The sequence below is a fragment of the Typopeltis vanoorti genome, chromosome 12, assembly GCF_054136105.1.
Source record: "Typopeltis vanoorti isolate ZY-2024b chromosome 12, IOZ_Tvanoo_1.0, whole genome shotgun sequence".
Lineage (NCBI taxonomy): Eukaryota > Metazoa > Arthropoda > Arachnida > Uropygi > Thelyphonidae > Typopeltis > Typopeltis vanoorti.
In genome coordinates this window covers 88,422,659-88,439,222 of record NC_143560.1, presented here as the reverse complement: position 1 = coordinate 88,439,222, position 16,564 = coordinate 88,422,659, and the positions used below count along the sequence as shown (strand labels likewise).

Below are 16,564 nucleotides of genomic sequence, written 5' to 3'. Positions count from 1 at the left end.
GGGAAAATGTATAATTCGTTCTTTAAATTTCTTTTTTGAACCTTAATTTTTTATAAAAGAATTAAGGTATGTCTCAGTGCCTAGTTAAAGGAAAACAATGATGCTGAAAGACAATAAAACATATTCAGAATATAAATTTAATTATTCTGCTTCTTAACCAAGAATTGAGCTAACGTAGTTTGGGGGTTATTTTCATACAACCGACGGTATGGCTCTATTGCCTCTTCTGAAAATTTTACTGCTTCTCTCTTCATCAAGGTCAGTCTCTAAGCACTGCTGCTTAAAAACTTCGATTGTACGAAAAATATTTTCAAACTGTTTCTGTGAAATCTCTTTTGGCTGACTATCAGTGGTTAAATTTTCTTCATATTCTTCGGGATCTTCCCACTGTGCATCTAAATTTTGCAGGTCGGAATCACTCAATTCTTCAGAATGAGATTTAATTAACTCTTGGACGTTATCATTCAAGGGGAGAAAGAAATGAAGGACGTACAGATATGTCGCCAACACGCGAAATCACGTGCTTTATAGATAAAATTTCCCAACTGTTATACAAGTAAAATAGTTACTTTAAAAACTACAATGATCATAAAAGAGAAGTTGATTTTCCGACGTGTAATAATAAACAACTCATCCCAGAAGACGGATTGATTACCCTATTATCGGAATGGATTCTTTTTGTGACATGCGCAGAAGTGTCTTAAATCTGTATAACAGGCGACAAATTTTGGCAGTAAAAATTTGGAACATAGTATACATGGTAGTAGTGTAGTATGCCATTAAAAATAACTTTGTAAAATGTTTTAAATCGGTAACTAAATTATTTCATTCTGGTGAGTGATTTTTTTAAAATAGTTTTTAAACAGATTAATTATTTTTTAAATCTGTAACATTTATTTTTAAGATGTATATAGATGCACTAATCGAATTTGGGTATCGAAAAAAAAAAATGACACACTAATCGAGGGATTACTGTATGTTCAATAAACTGATGAGTAACCAGAAGGAATTTTCAACTACTTTGTGAGTTTTTGCTGTATGTTTGACATATTAAGCAGGGTTAATTGTTATCATTTCACAAAATGCTGGATTTGAATTTGTTCACAGCTTTTTAGCAGATATTGCAGATTGCATGTAGGCTGTGTAATACTTGAGAGTTTTTGACTTGAGATATATGGAATTTTTATCTTGGATTGATTCATTGAGAAACTAAGGCTTCAAAAGTGGTTGACAGAGTGGGAAAGACTTCATTCCCTAAAAAAAGATGAGTTTAGTTATTCAGAAAAGGTGCTAAGATTGGGATAGTTCAATCTCCATCGGTTGCCAACCAGAGATAGATGGCCCAAGCCTATCACTAATTATACATGGCACTGGTGAAGAGAGGCAGCTGACAAGTGCCACCATCTCGTGGTCACTAAAACATACCTAATCCTAATGATATGTTTCTGACACTAAAACATACCTAATCCTAATGGTATGTTTTAGTGTCAGAAAGTAGTGTGGGTTCCACAGTCGATTTCCTTGAGTTTACAGAACAGAAAACCTAAGTTTCCGGGAAGAAAAAACCGCTTGCTTGTGCCACAGATCAACTACCTCACGAGCTGGTCGAAAAAAGGCTTAGAAAAGTTCCTCTAGTTGGCGACTAGAATTGAACTTATGAGTCTTTCTTTGTGCTGCTTAATTTCATGGATGGTATGCCACTTCCACTGAGCTACACAACCTACTCAAAAATGAAATATACTATTAACACATAAAGCAACCATTCGTTGTTTATTTATTATTAGCATACAATGGATGTGTAGGTGCTTGTGTAGATCTGTAGAAACGATGTTTGCTTCCATAACATTAGACAATCAGAAGAAAAATCATTATAAGTTCCATTCCAGTTGCTGAACATATAAACCTTTTTTTCCAGATAGTTCCCAAATTATTTGGTCTTTGCCACAGGTGAATAAGTTTTCACCTCCCAGAAGTTGAGCTTTTAATTTCACAACTCAAGAAATACAACAGCAGAAATTACACTATTTCAGACAGTAATATATAGTGTTATGGTTAGAAACCCCCCCCCCCCCCCAAGATATAGCAGCATTTTTATGTAGTATTATCCTTCCAGAATTCTTATGAAAATCAGTATAGTAATGGGCCAGCTATCTATGAAGAATAAGGGCAGTTGCGAGCTGGAGCTGGCCTGCACAAGCTGGTCATTAAATTTTCAAGAATTTTGTGAGCCAGTTGTTAAACTGACAATGGCTATTAATCGTAGAGGGAATGCACTTCAATTCACAATGGCTAGCTGAATTTGGGCAATAAGCTTGTATGTTGAAGACACTGAATATTCATTGTGGGCCATTTATTTGAGTGCATTTGCTCCCCCCTCCCTTCATGCAGAATTCTACATAGGGATTTTCTCATCTAGAAATTTTACTTAAATATTATTTTAAACAACCACCTGCTTAATTTTCCCTGGGTCACTACTTCTTAATATTCCCATGTTCGACGTCAGGCAAAGATTTTGTATTTAGAAAACATCAAGCACCCAATTAAGTCATTACCCTAAGAATAAGCATCTCTGATAAAATTAAGTGGATTTTTGCTGATAATGGAATTCATTTATACTTTTTGGGGATGATAATTCCTACAAAGGGATACCCATCACTTTTTTTTTTTTGCTTTAAAATTTATAAGTATATTGTAGTTCAGGGTGATGACTGGGCCACTTCACCAGTAAGGCAGAAGAGTTCCAGTGGATGATGAAAGGGACTTACCACTTAGTGATCTAGCTGCATTTTCTCCAATGAGGGAAGGCATGCTTCTCTATTACACTGACTTCTCAGCTGAAGCCAAAATATAAGAAAAGCAGAAGAAATAGAGATAGCATAGAAAATATAGATGATGAAAGAAAACAATGACACCACATAACTCAATAGCAATTTTATTGGTAAGCTACAAGAATTTTTTTTCCAACTCAACATGTGACTGGCTGGCTAGGTGCAATTACAACAGCCTCCGGCTATAACCAAAAGTAATACACAGATGAACAATATGGTCTTCCTGTGCATTACTTTGAAATTGGTGAACATGAAAGATAATCAACTTAGTTGATATATGCTTCCATAATGTTTAACAAGTGATTTGTCTAAATGTAGAACATGATTTCCCAAGCATAAAAACTTACCCCCGCTGGGGGATTTGGATACTGAGATTATACGCAAAGATCTCATTTATCAAATTTAAGTATCAATTTGAATGGTTTTTTGAAGTGAAAGGAATTTATTTTTGATTTCAAGAACATCATTAAATGATGAAAATATATGAAAACTTCTAGCACAAAGTGCAACGCACCCCCCTCCCCCAATAAAGTGTGCTGAATTGCAATATTAATTATGAAATTCATCCTCCATATTGTCCATTTTTCAATGAAATAGAATACAGGAAGGTTTAGAAAAATGTTAATCTCCCCCTGTTTCTTTCTCTCAAAGTGACGATGATCATATGCATAGAAACAATTCTTCTTTTCACTCTCTCAATATAAACATTTGCTTTTAATGTCATTTTCATTGGCATTATTAATTCCACTTTTTTTTTTAATTTTAAGAAAAAAGAATAGCTACTGATTATGCTGAAGCAAACAAGCATGTTCCTTTCTTTTTTTTCAAGAAAATACCCCATGTTATTTGTATAGTAATTACAGAATAATTTTATTAACGTGATCTGCAAAATATCAATCATTGTCAATAAGCTATATCTTTCAGATCACTGATACATGGTTTAAATCAAATGGCACAAATATACACACTATCTCTAACCAGCCAGTCAGAACTGCAACAGTTTAGCATGTAGCTAAAAGCCACAATAAATTTTGATGAGAGGGGAAAACAAAAATGTTGGCAATGATATGGTTTTACTTTAAACTTTAAGCAATTAGCAACTATAATTAAAAACATAACTGTGCTCAATCATAAGGACAATCACAAGAATAAATAGAATCACACATAAGAATAATATTACAATATTTATATTTTCTGGAAACAGCAATAGGTGTACTAACCAGCAGTAGTTTGTAGCCCCTGTCCGATATAGAAAACTTTCATTCCTTATCACAATTAGTAGAACAGTTCTTGAAAATAAATCTGACAGTTATAAATAAACCAGGTATGTTTGGAATTCTACGGGTGGCTGAACTTATCCAATTGTAATCAAAATCCGTGCACTTCAATAGATGACAATATATTATTATTGTTTATAGCATATTAGCCAAAGTACAGGCTAATGAGTAAGGTTGGTAAAATGCACAGTTTCAATACATCACCACACTCAGTTTTTGGAAGAACTTTAAAATAAATTGTAAGTCATTTAATTCTTGTTTTATACATATTTCTTGAATAGAAATAAAAAATAACAGAGTGAAAAAATGAGTATAGCGAGTCTTTATTTGCCTTCAGCACCACCAAGATATGTTCTGCCTGTCTTTCCAAGAGTCCGATGTCTTACACTCATATGTAACGGCAAAAAGCAAGGGGACAGGTGAAGCACGTTAATTAATTGCTAATTCAACCAGATTATTAAAAAAAAAAAAAAGAAATTACAGATTTAGTAGATTACTTCATACTGTTCCGAGTACTTGCCAAATGAAAAACGTTAAGAAATATGCTGCCTTTAGAGTTTTTTTGTTGTTTTTTCCAGCTCAAGCTGCACATGTTTACAAACCTCTCCAAGAAGAAAGTAATAGGCAGAACAAAAGTAAATAAGCATTTCTGTAGATAACTGAGACAAGTGTGATAAAGTAGGAAATGGATGAAAAATTACTGTACATAGTTGGCCCTTGGAGGATTTGTCACAGTGGTTCTTTCACTACCACATTTCCTTGTGAGTCTGTAGTAGCCTTCAACCTTTAAAATTTCATTATCTTACGTCTGGGATGATGAGCTGCTGGAGTCTTCATTTGAAAGTTGTGGAGTGCCATCTAAGCTTTGCAATCCTGAAGACAATGACTTCTTTGGTCTTGTTATACGCTCTAATTCAGCTGCGGCATCATGGCGTGTTGCTGTCTTGTCAACTGCCAGATAAGAAACATAATTAGGAATGAAACAAAATTTGTTGTAACTTCCTCATAAATAGTAGTAATTTGAAATGCACAGCATAAAATGTTTTGCACATTAAAACACTACAGCTAAAGCCTTGCAGGATTTATAGAATCAGAGTTATGCATTTTGGATGTTTTGGACAAATACATGCAAGAATTAATTAACCAATATTCCTTTTTTATTTATTATCTAAATTTTATTGAAGGATGATCTGAATGTTATCAGTTTTAATATAATGACTAGAATTTGCAAATAAGCATTTCTCAGGATATTCATTTTGAAATACAGAACTGATTTAGAAACATTCAAGATTCAAAAGCATCTATGGATATATATAGCTGTTACATCAAATACAAAATTGAAAAGCAAAATAGCAGTATCAGAAATAGGATATGCCATTTGCAATGCATTACTTAAAAGACATGATCTCTGAAGTAAATATCTTTTAAGGTTGGACAATCCTCCATTAAAGTATCCAAGCTTCACTTCTATGCAAAATTATAAAATAAAGAAGTGGTGGATTCATGACCCAGCTGTCACAAAACATTTATGACCTTTTGCCTTGTATCACAGTACTTCTCTGAAGATCCCATTCATGTCTTATTAGTGAATTTTTAATAACCCCAGTATGACAGGTAATATGAGGTAAGCCTGTTTCCAAAAAATAAATAGGAAACTACATGTTATCACTGTATGTAGATACAAAAGCCTCATTATAGAATTTGTAAGCATAATATACTGTACTTCATTTGATTAAAGGGTACTGTTTCCTCTGTATGCTAAACGGTTTTTGATATTGTAAATGGCTTACTGACTATACTACCATCTTAAGAGAATATAATAAAAAAAAACATGCATGTTTCAGGAGTGTGTGTGTGTGCACCCCCCCCCCAACATAAAAGGCACAGGCTAATATGGGATAGTAAATCGATAGGAATTCCATTCACAAACCATTGAAAGAGTCTACCTCCTAGTGGAGTATTAGGGAAAACAAAAGAAAAAAAAAGCTTTGATTTTTACTGTTTAACATGCCCCCCCCCCCCACCAGATCTCTCCAGTGGCAAGTCAGTTATAAGTCCTCTCGAAGATAAGTCCGTGACCCAATAAGGGATAAATAACATTTTCAGCCATACTTTTGAACAAGACGCAAACGAGCGTAAGGTAAAGCATGCACAGTGCCAACAGCGCCTTCAGTGGCAACCTCCCTCGGCACGTGTCTTCAACAGTTACTCTGTTGATTTTGTTTGAGAAATGGGTTATTTGTGTATTTATCGTTAAATATTTTGCGATATTTTGTGCAACATGGCCCCTACACACACAATCAAAACATCTAGAGAAGAATCACAGAAAAAGAGGCAAGCAATTGATCTTGAAACGAAGCTGCAAGCTATAAAGTAACATTAAGCTGGTAAGCCCATCAATGCGATCGTACAAGACTTCCTATGGTCTTATTCTACAGTGACGACCATTTTGAAAAATAAGGATAAAATCATAGAGGCTGTGAAAGGATCTGCTTCCATTAAATCGACGATAGTGACAAAGCAACGGCAATGTCCTATTGGTGACATGAAAAAGCTACCTGCATCGTGGATAGAGAACCTGAACCAAAAACGTATACCCCTTAGCATTGTGACCATAACCGTTATTGCACTAAGTCTCTTCAACATGTTGAAGGAGAAACCATAACCCGATTATGACTACAAATTCAACTCTTCTTCCAGTTAGTTCATGAGATTCAAGCAGCGTTTTGCACTGCATAATGTGAAATTGTATCGGAACTGCAAGTGCTAAGAAGGCTGCCCAGGAATTTGTGGAAAAATTGGATAAAATTATTACGGAGGAAAATTATTTGCCACAGCAAATATTTAATATGGATGAGACGTCCTTGTTTCGGCAAAAAATGCCCAAGCAGACATTCATCCACAAAAAGTTAAAATCTATACCTAGTTTCAAAGCTCTTCATGCCCATATTACAATTCTGTTGTGGGTAATGTGGCTGGATATAAACTGAAACCATTTGTGATATGGCATAATGAGAATCCACGAATCTTCAAAAACATTAAGAAGCATACTCCCAGTTCATTATTGGAGCAATAAGAAGTTGTGGATGTTTGAGGATGCCTTAATCGACTGTTATGCGAGTGAAATAAAAAGCTATTGTGTGAAAGAAAATGTAGAATTTAAAATTTTATTAATTCTAGATAATGCTCCAGGTCATCCATCTTATATATCTTATAGTGGTGATCTTCACTAAATTCAAGGTCATGTTTCTCCCTACAAACACTACTTCATTGATCCAACCGATAGATCAGGGAGTTCTTGCAGTATTTAAGGCTTATTATCTATGGAGAATTTTTTCATAAGCCATTTCTGCTACTGAAGGAAATGACCAGACTCTTATGTAATTCTGGAAAATATTCAATATTTACCATGCTATTAAAAATATTGCTGTGACTTGGGATGAAGTGACCTCTCAATGTATGAGTGGCATATGGAAAAAGACATTAAAAGGTTTGTGCATGCTTCTTGAAGTTTGTAATAGTGGGCCTAGCAAACAATCTGAATCTCGAAGTGAATGGTAACGACATAATTCAACTTATAGAAAGTTCCCCCTGAAGAGTTGACCAACGAAGAATTGGTCGAACTGGATGAACAATTGTTGCAGAAGAGGAAAAACGAGAAAAGGAAGAGAAACAGGAAGAGGTAGATAAACAATTTACAGTGAAGAGTCTTGCAGAAATGTTCTCAAAATGGCTGAAGACATGGACCCCAATGTTGAACGCTACTTAATAATAGAAACGAAAGTACATGATGCGTTTGCTCTATGAACAAATTTATGATGAAAAGAAGAAGAGGAATAAGCAAAGCACATTGGATTTTCATCAAAAAAACAAAGGTTACACCAGAAGAGCCACAGCCTGATTGTTCACTCAGGGAAGGTAATGAAGATATGATTGTGGAGGAAGATTTGGATGATTATTCTCCTGTTTTATAGCGACAGTAACACACAGTATAGTTTTATAATAAGGTTTAAAAATTAAAATGACAGTATATATATTACGGTTAAGTCCCTAACCCCTATAACTCTGTTGATTTAATGTCCAGCTGGATGGAACAGAACCCAGAAGTAAGTCGAGGGATGACTGTACTTATAATACCTTGCCTTGAACTCATTCACTGACAAAGCATTCACAAGCACCTTTGACAATCCACTTCACTGATTCACTGCCCTCCAAGCAAAAAAATATAGTCCCAATACCATCTGCTAACCACATATTGCACACCATGGGTGATCTCTTGTTCTCTCCCTTCCTGCCATGTACTGAAAAAAAAGTCTTCAGTGTTAATACTATAAAAACCCCTTTTCTAACTTACATGCTTCTATCATATCTCTCCCCCCCCACCTTATCAGCTGGCTTTTGAAAAATATAACCTTTCATAGGGAGCATTCCATAGACCCACAATCTTTGTCACTCACCAGATTCTTAACACAACTTCTTCAGCCCAATAGAATCCTGGTGACCAGATCTGAGTACAGTAGTCCAAATGTGGCCTTATTAAAGCTTTATAAAGAGGAACAACAATGTTCCTATCTCTGCTTGTCAGTTATGTCCTTTAACAAACAGGTAATCTGATGTACAATTTTGGTTACCTTTGCAATATGTCCCCTAAACTTCAACTTCCTGTCCACAATCATCCCCCAAGTCACTGGCCTCATGTTTCATTAATATAGTACATAGACTGTGATGTCCTCTTTCTATAGTACATCATCTTATGCCCTACATTAAACGTGAAGCCATTATCCATACTGCCAGTCTATTTAACTCATCCTGCAGAATCTTGACGTCACCTTCATTTACTATCGCTCCCAATTTTGCATCATCAGCAAACAACTGATGTAGAAATTAAACAAAACAGAGGACCAAGTACAAAGCCCTGTGATACAACACCAGTTGCCTGCCTTTTTTCACTACTCTTGATATCTATCCATCAGCCACCCTCAAAACCAAAATCACTAGATTCATATCCATCCCCATTTACGTAATAGTTCTATATGAAATCCTCTCAAATGCTTTTACAAAGTCCAGCAGTATCAGTGGGTAGCCATTTCCTTTGCCCAATCCCATTGTTACTTTATAATAAAAAGCAAGCAAATTACTATGGCAAGGCCCTTCACAAATCCATGTTACAATTTCCCCTTATAAAGTATCATATTTCTATCTACCCAGTCCTGTATTCTGTCTTTTACCAATTTCATCAATACTTGAACCACCACTCCCGAGATAGTAATTGGCCTATAATTTGCTACTTGTGTCTTGCAAACTCCTTTATGTAGTCAGACTGTTTCTGCCCTCTTTTCATTGATGGCTTCCCCATACTGAGGAGCTGATAATTCCCTTGCACATTCTCATAATACACAAGTCAATATGCCATCTAATCCTATAGCAGTGTTTGCATTAAGGTTCTGCAATATCCTAAGCACTTGCAGTTCTTCTGTATTCTCTCATTAATCAATGTCACATCCAGAATTACAATATTACCATCTGGATGGTACATTCTCATCAAATGATCACTCAGTAATTCAACTATCTGGTTTGCTTCTATTACCTCCATGCTATCAGCTCTTTTTAAAATCATCCTTCCATCCATTCCTCCTTTTACTTGTCACATAGCAGAAGATCTCTGTATGATTTCTTTCAACTTCATCCGCTAGCTTTCTCTCATAATTAGTTTTGGCACCTTCCTTGTCATACATGTCACCCTTCTTGCTTGTGCCTTGTACTGCTCATGGGTATGCTGATAACCTTTTTCTTTATACTCTCTCCACAACTTTTTATTTTTCTGCAGCTCCTGTCTAATGATGCTATTTATCCATCTAACTCTAATCTAACAGATAAGCTTAGGTGTTGATGGTTATTCATGACTTATTTTTCACGGTATTAACAACACCACAAACACTTTTAACAACAAAGATGTTTTATTAACACTTATATTTCGCTGATTTTCAACTCAGCATCATCAGAGCACAACACACATGTAAACACGACAGTGAGTGAGTGAAACAATATAATTGCAAAAGACAAAAGATGTAAAGTCCTATTTTTGGCACCCTCTAACGAAAAAAAAAAGCAGTTATCCAGGAGTTTTTCTTAGGATAACTGTCTCCCAAATTTTTGGCAAATTAATGCAACCATATTTGTTAAGGTTGGGAGAATTCTTCAAAACCATTGCTGACTCAAAAGATAATCTTTCAGATCTATAACGACTCCTAAATAGCACATTCGTTTTCCTCCATCTAATCCTGTGTGAAGGAGTGTCCAAAGCGTGGTCTGCCAGTCCCGACTTGCCATAGTAATAGTAGCGAATGTTTCTTTCAATGGTAAGTCGGGACTGGCAGACCACGCTTTGGACACTCCTTCACACAGGATTAGATGGAGGAAAACGAATGTGCTATTTAGGAGTCGTTATAGATCTGAAAGATTATTTTGTGAGTCAGCAATGGCTTTGAAGAATTCTCCCAACCTTAACAAATATGGTTGCATTAATTTGCCAAAAATTTGGGAGACGGTTATCCTAAGAAAAACTCCTGGATAATTGCTGTTTTTTTTTTTTTTCCCCTTCATTAGAGGGCGCCAAAAATAGGACTTTAGATCTTTTGTCTTTGCAATTATATTGTTTCACTCACTCACTGTCGATTTTACATGTGTGTTGTGCTCTGATGATGCTGAGTTGAAAATCAGCAAAATATAAGCGTTAATAAAACATCTTTGTTGTTAAAAGTCTTTGTGGTGTTGTTAATACCGTGAAAAATAAGTCATGAACATCTAACTCCAAACTGATTTATCCTTCCGAACTCTTCATATAGTCTGGTATCCCTTAACCAACACCCAGGTTACCGTTAACATCTTTCTACTCCAAATTCTTAAGTCATAGAACTGCTGAGTGCTAACTCCTTTGCTTGTCATAATCATCTGCTTTGTAATTCCACATATATTCCTTCTTAACAAAAAATTCTGCATATCTGGCAGTCTTCCAGGTCACTTCCCTAATCAGAGGCAGTGTAACTAACTGGTTACTATTAAGTTCTTCTGATGCTATGACTAAATCCACAACTCTCAAACCTCATGTCCCATCACATTTATATGGAATTTATACAGTGGGTAATTATCTCTTAGCAGCTGTATAAATTCCATTTCTTTTCCTCTCTGTGACTATTCCTCTTCCCAATCTATATCCCTATAGTTGATATCCCCCATAACAATTATTTGACTTGCATTCATTGTGCTAATTTGCCAGTACATGTCATCTACATTCTCCCTTATACCTCCTGTATTATTGCAGAAACCAAATATATATTTCATCCTGTTGACTTCTATCTCATCACACCAGATAATGCCTCAAATGAACTGCCCTCCTGATGTACTTTTCTTTTTGGTTTTGATTCTTCTCCTGTAATTAGCAAAATCCTTACTCCCTATCCTGTTCCTTCTCTGAAAACACCATATTCCTTGCATTCTACTCCTATGACCACATCATCCTTTCTCTCAACCAAGGCAACTAATGCCTATTATGAATACTTCTGGCATTATTGTATATACACCGCAATATGTCCTTTGTCCGACAACTTCCCTTACTCCTTGTATTGCTTAGCATACTAAAGTTAAGAACCTGGGAAGTACACCACTCTCCCATTTACTAACCTTAGAATGCCTGAACTCATCTGCATCTGTCTCCCCTCCACCCCACCAAAAAATAACATCGTAGTTTCCTTAACTCTGTACTTCTGAACTCTCATTGAACAATACTTTCTCAAAACGCTGATCACAAATCTATTTGAATACAAGCCATCTGCCTTATCTGAATCCTTCATTCCGTCAAACTCCCTCCACACACATTCACAAACTTCCCACCAGAATAATTAAGCATATATTATGCTTTATTATTTTGTATGATATTTTAGTCTTAAATGGAATAAACTGCATACTGTCATTTATAACTTTTCATAACAATGATCTTCTTCTTAAGTAGTTTCTTCAATTTGGAGGTTAGCAATCATGGTATCTCAAGGTGTCTGTCACTCTGCCATTCTTTTGATCTCATAATAGCTTATCATCCATCCATTTGTTTACATCATCAACCCAAGAAGTTCTTGGTCTATCAAGAGATATTCCCTCTAATTTTCCCTCCAGTATTTTCCAGAGATGTTTTAATTGCTGATCCTCTTAATATGTGTCCTGCCATCCTGCACTTTCTCATTATAAGGTCTTCCATGAGTGCTGTTTTCATTCCCATTAACTTCAATACCTCTTCATTAGTTTTTTTCTCATTCCAAGAAATCTTCAGTTCTCTCCTAGAGTACATCTCATATCCATAATTAAATGTGGATCATACATAGGATTTTATTATTTTTATTTTAATCTGTTAATTTATTCCAGAGGTCATTAGTAATTTATTATTCCAAAATCCTTCTTTTGCCATAACTGTAATCATTACTCCTAAATAATTATAAGCCTTTACATTTTGAATGAATCTCATTGATACTCTTAAATTTTTGTTCTTTTGCTGTTTTTTGCTCATTACCTTGTACTTGGTTTTAGCTGTATTTAATACTAAGCAATAATTCTGATTATTTTTGATTAGTATTTCAATCATATCAGCCTATAACTCTCTGTACTGATTTTGCTATGAACACTAAATAATCAGCAAATCTCTTGGTGCTAATTCTATTGCTAATTAATTTTATTCCCATTTAATTTCTTCATATTCTTTCATTATCATTTCATTGCATATATTGAAATATAAAGGAAATCATACACCCTTATCTCGCTCCTCTATTGATATCTATTGTTTCATTATTAATTTTGTGTTTATAATCTGTCTTCTGATTCCAGTATAATTCTATTATTATTATTATTATTATTCTGAGGTCTTTTGTATCAATTTGAATGTCTTTTAATATTTCTTTTTGAAAGCCCATAAAGCATAGATATGTTATTATTTATTTCTATGATCTTTCAATAACAGTTTTAATTCACCAATGATCATTACCATTTATAATACTTGATATGTCAACATTTAAAGTATTTTAGGTCTGTACCAGGTTTTTGAGGAAACCTAACAAGTTCAACACAGTGCTATTAGGTAAGTACTCCTTCTAAAGCACTGGTATAAAAGGTGATCATAAGACTTTTCAGTGTTTCATAGTACCAAGACAACTCATTCTGAAGACAAAGTGCATCACATATACATGAAATGTTATAGTGTTGCTAATTATTCTGTTTCATCATACTTTGAGATTTTGCAAACATACTGCGATAAGTAGATATAGATTTATATGCAATAAGTATGAATCTTATCATTACCACTGGAAATATAGCTTTATTGTGAATGCTGCCAATTTATGTTTCATTCATATCTGATATGACTGAATAATGCTATACAAGAAAAGCAAATGCAAATATATCTGTACAAATGCTAACATGGATGATCACTGAGTGACAATTCAAACTAACATGAACTAGTCATCACTCACAACAGTCTCTTAATCACTCACTTGACCAATCATGTTTCATAAATTACAGTGGAGTGACTGTTTATTTTTCTCTTTGCAATTCTTCATCTTGAAATACACTACAGAATTAATTTTCAATAGCTCTTCTCTGCAATGACTATAGCTCTTACTTATGTGTTATTTCATATTGTAAGGATAACTTTTACCTTCCAGTAAGGGCTTATGACAAATATCTGTTATAACCTCCCCCTTGCCAATGTTACAAATTATCATATCCTCCCTTATTTTCACTATACTAATTTACAAGTGCAGAATCAATGTGTGGAGAATGAGTACATGCCATACATGGATTGGTTCCCAACCACTGGTACACGTACCTCCGAGGATATGCATTATTGACTGAGTATAAGTAAGTGCGTTACATTAAGACAGGCACTGAACAAAAGTGTCAGTATTTAAAAACAAAGGGTACAATTTAGAGAAATGGGTTTAAAAGGGATACACAAGTGGGAAAAGGTTGGGAACCACTGGCCTAAAATATTAATATATATTATTATTATTACGGGCGACTCCAGGGAATCCTTAGACTCATCGAGGGAGGCCCTAAACATTATGTCCACACAACTATACGACATTCTCACAGTATCTATCATACCTTGCCTTGAACTCACTCACCGTCATAGTACCCACAACAGACTCTGGCAGCTTATTCCACTCATTTACCACTCTAAAAGTAAAGAACCCAGCTCTAACACCCTTGCCCAGCTTCCATAGGTGTCCCCTAGTTCTCCCACCACCAGTCCTGATCTCAAAAATATTCTCTGATTTAATCCTATAGGAACCCTTTAGCAATTTGAATGTCTCGATCATATCTCCCCTTTTCTGCCTATCAACTAATTTCTGCAACCCACAAATCTTCAACCTGTTCTCATAAGGTTCATTCCATAGACCTGCTATCATCTTGGTCACTCGCCTCTGGATCCTCTCCACCTCCTCTCCATCAAGAAGAAACCTAGGTGACCAAGTCTGGGCACAGTAGTCGAGATGAGGTCTTATCAAGGCTCAGTACAGAGGTACAATAACTTGCTTGTCTCTGCTCGTCAAAATATTTTTCAACAACCAAGTGAGTTGATAAGCTGATTTAGCTACTTTTGCAATGTGCCTCCTAAACTTCATCTCCCTATCCACCAACACTTTCAAGTCCCCGGCCTCATCAATCTCCTGGAGTACAGTTCCACCAACGTGATATACTGCTGCTAATTTTTTCACCCCAAAATGCATAACCTTACATTTTGTCACATTAAATTGACATCCATTCTCCTTAGCCCAGAACTCCAATCTATCCAAGTCGTCCTGAAAGATTTTGACATCTTCTGCATTCACTATTGCCCTACCCAACTTTGCATCATCAGCGAACAAATGAACTGTTCCTCTTAGATCCTTCCGTATATCGTTAATAAACAAATTAAACAGCAGTGGTCCAAGAACAGAACCCTGCGGCACACCACTAGTCACAGGCCGTGTTTTGGACTCTACTCCTGAATAAACTACTCTCTGATATCTCTCCATCAACCACCCACCTATCCATCTCACCAACCCTATATCCATTCCCATATATTGTAGTTTATGGATTAGAATTCTGTGGGGTATCCTGTCAAATGCCTTAGCCAGGTCCAGCAGTATCACTGTAATATCCAGTTCAGTCATCACTGTGTTATAAAACTTGAGCAAGTTACTGAGGCTATGGCCATTCAGGCTTGGCAGACCATGTTTTGAACACCACCCACAGAGTATCATGGAAGAAAACCACCATGCCCCACCACAGCAAATTCAAGAGAGAGAGACTTTTCTTAGAAGAATCAGCAGCTCTCAGAAACCAACCAAATCTTAATAAATATGGTTGCATTAAGCTTCCGAAGATTTGGGAAACACTCATCACCAGAGGTCCCACCTTACATTCCAGGCCTACTACTACCCTTAGAGGGCGCTCCACCTAGATATTACTTTAGTGTCACCCACGTGGTTGGGCTTAGTATTGTAAGATTTGTGTATGCATGTTACATTAATTGTTTTTGTAATCCCCATAGATGTCCTAGTGACTAGGATGAAATATAGGAAGTATTAAATTCTATTTTAATTCTTTTTGAGTGTTGAAAAAAATCCACTAAGCCTCCAACATGAGGCATGATCTACTCTTCACAAAGCCATGCTGTCCCCCATACAGTATCTCATTTTCATCAATCCATTCCTGTATTTTTCCCTTGACTTTCTCCAAGACCTTGACAACGACTCCTGATATGCTGATCGGTCGGTAATTTGCAACAGTAGTCTTGGATCCTCCTTTATGCAGTGGAACTATTTTCCCCTCTTTCCACACTTTCAGGACTAAACCAGACCCGAGACTCCAGTAGTATAAATCATACTTCAATATCAGTGATTTTAACAATATGATGGTGAAATCAGTCATTAACCCTGATCAACTAAGTTGATCAGAATTAATAATGCAAAAACATAACCAGCAACATGACAGTACATATATAGTAGCATGACAGTGACTACTGTCATCGTTTCAGGAAAAAAAAAAAAAAAACATGCAATGCCACAAGAGAAGTTATGTATGTAACCAATAAATACACTTAGAAGAGCTATTTGAGAAAGAAAAAAAAAATGCATGAATTAAGAGACAAGTGAGGACTATCCATATTCTAATGGATAAATAGACATTGATTAAAACCAAGTTTAACAGTCAATGCTTTATTAGGGGAAGGAGGAGAGCAATGATACTGAATGACAAGATAGCTGAAATGTGTTCAATTTGTGAATGTATAGAATGAATTTGAAGGGAAGTTAGAATGGTTCAAAGCTGATGGAATGCATTTGAATCAGTTTGGTGTTGGTCATTTGAGATGATTGTTGTTTACTAAGAGTGCACATGGTTCATACAAAATTAGTATCACTACAAGTCAGA

General features: G+C 35.6%; 1 protein-coding gene across 1 annotated transcript in view; it reads right to left on the bottom strand.

Moving 5' to 3' along the window:
* Positions 1-2,916: 2,916 nt before the first annotated feature.
* Positions 2,917-16,564, bottom strand: part of Dlic (dynein light intermediate chain) — a 225,422-nt gene continuing 211,774 nt past the window's right edge. The window contains exon 12 of the mRNA XM_090401278.1: positions 2,917-5,056. Coding sequence (XP_090257404.1) covers positions 4,908-5,056 — 149 coding nt within the window. The 3' untranslated portion in view covers positions 2,917-4,907. The remainder of the gene's footprint in view (positions 5,057-16,564) is intronic.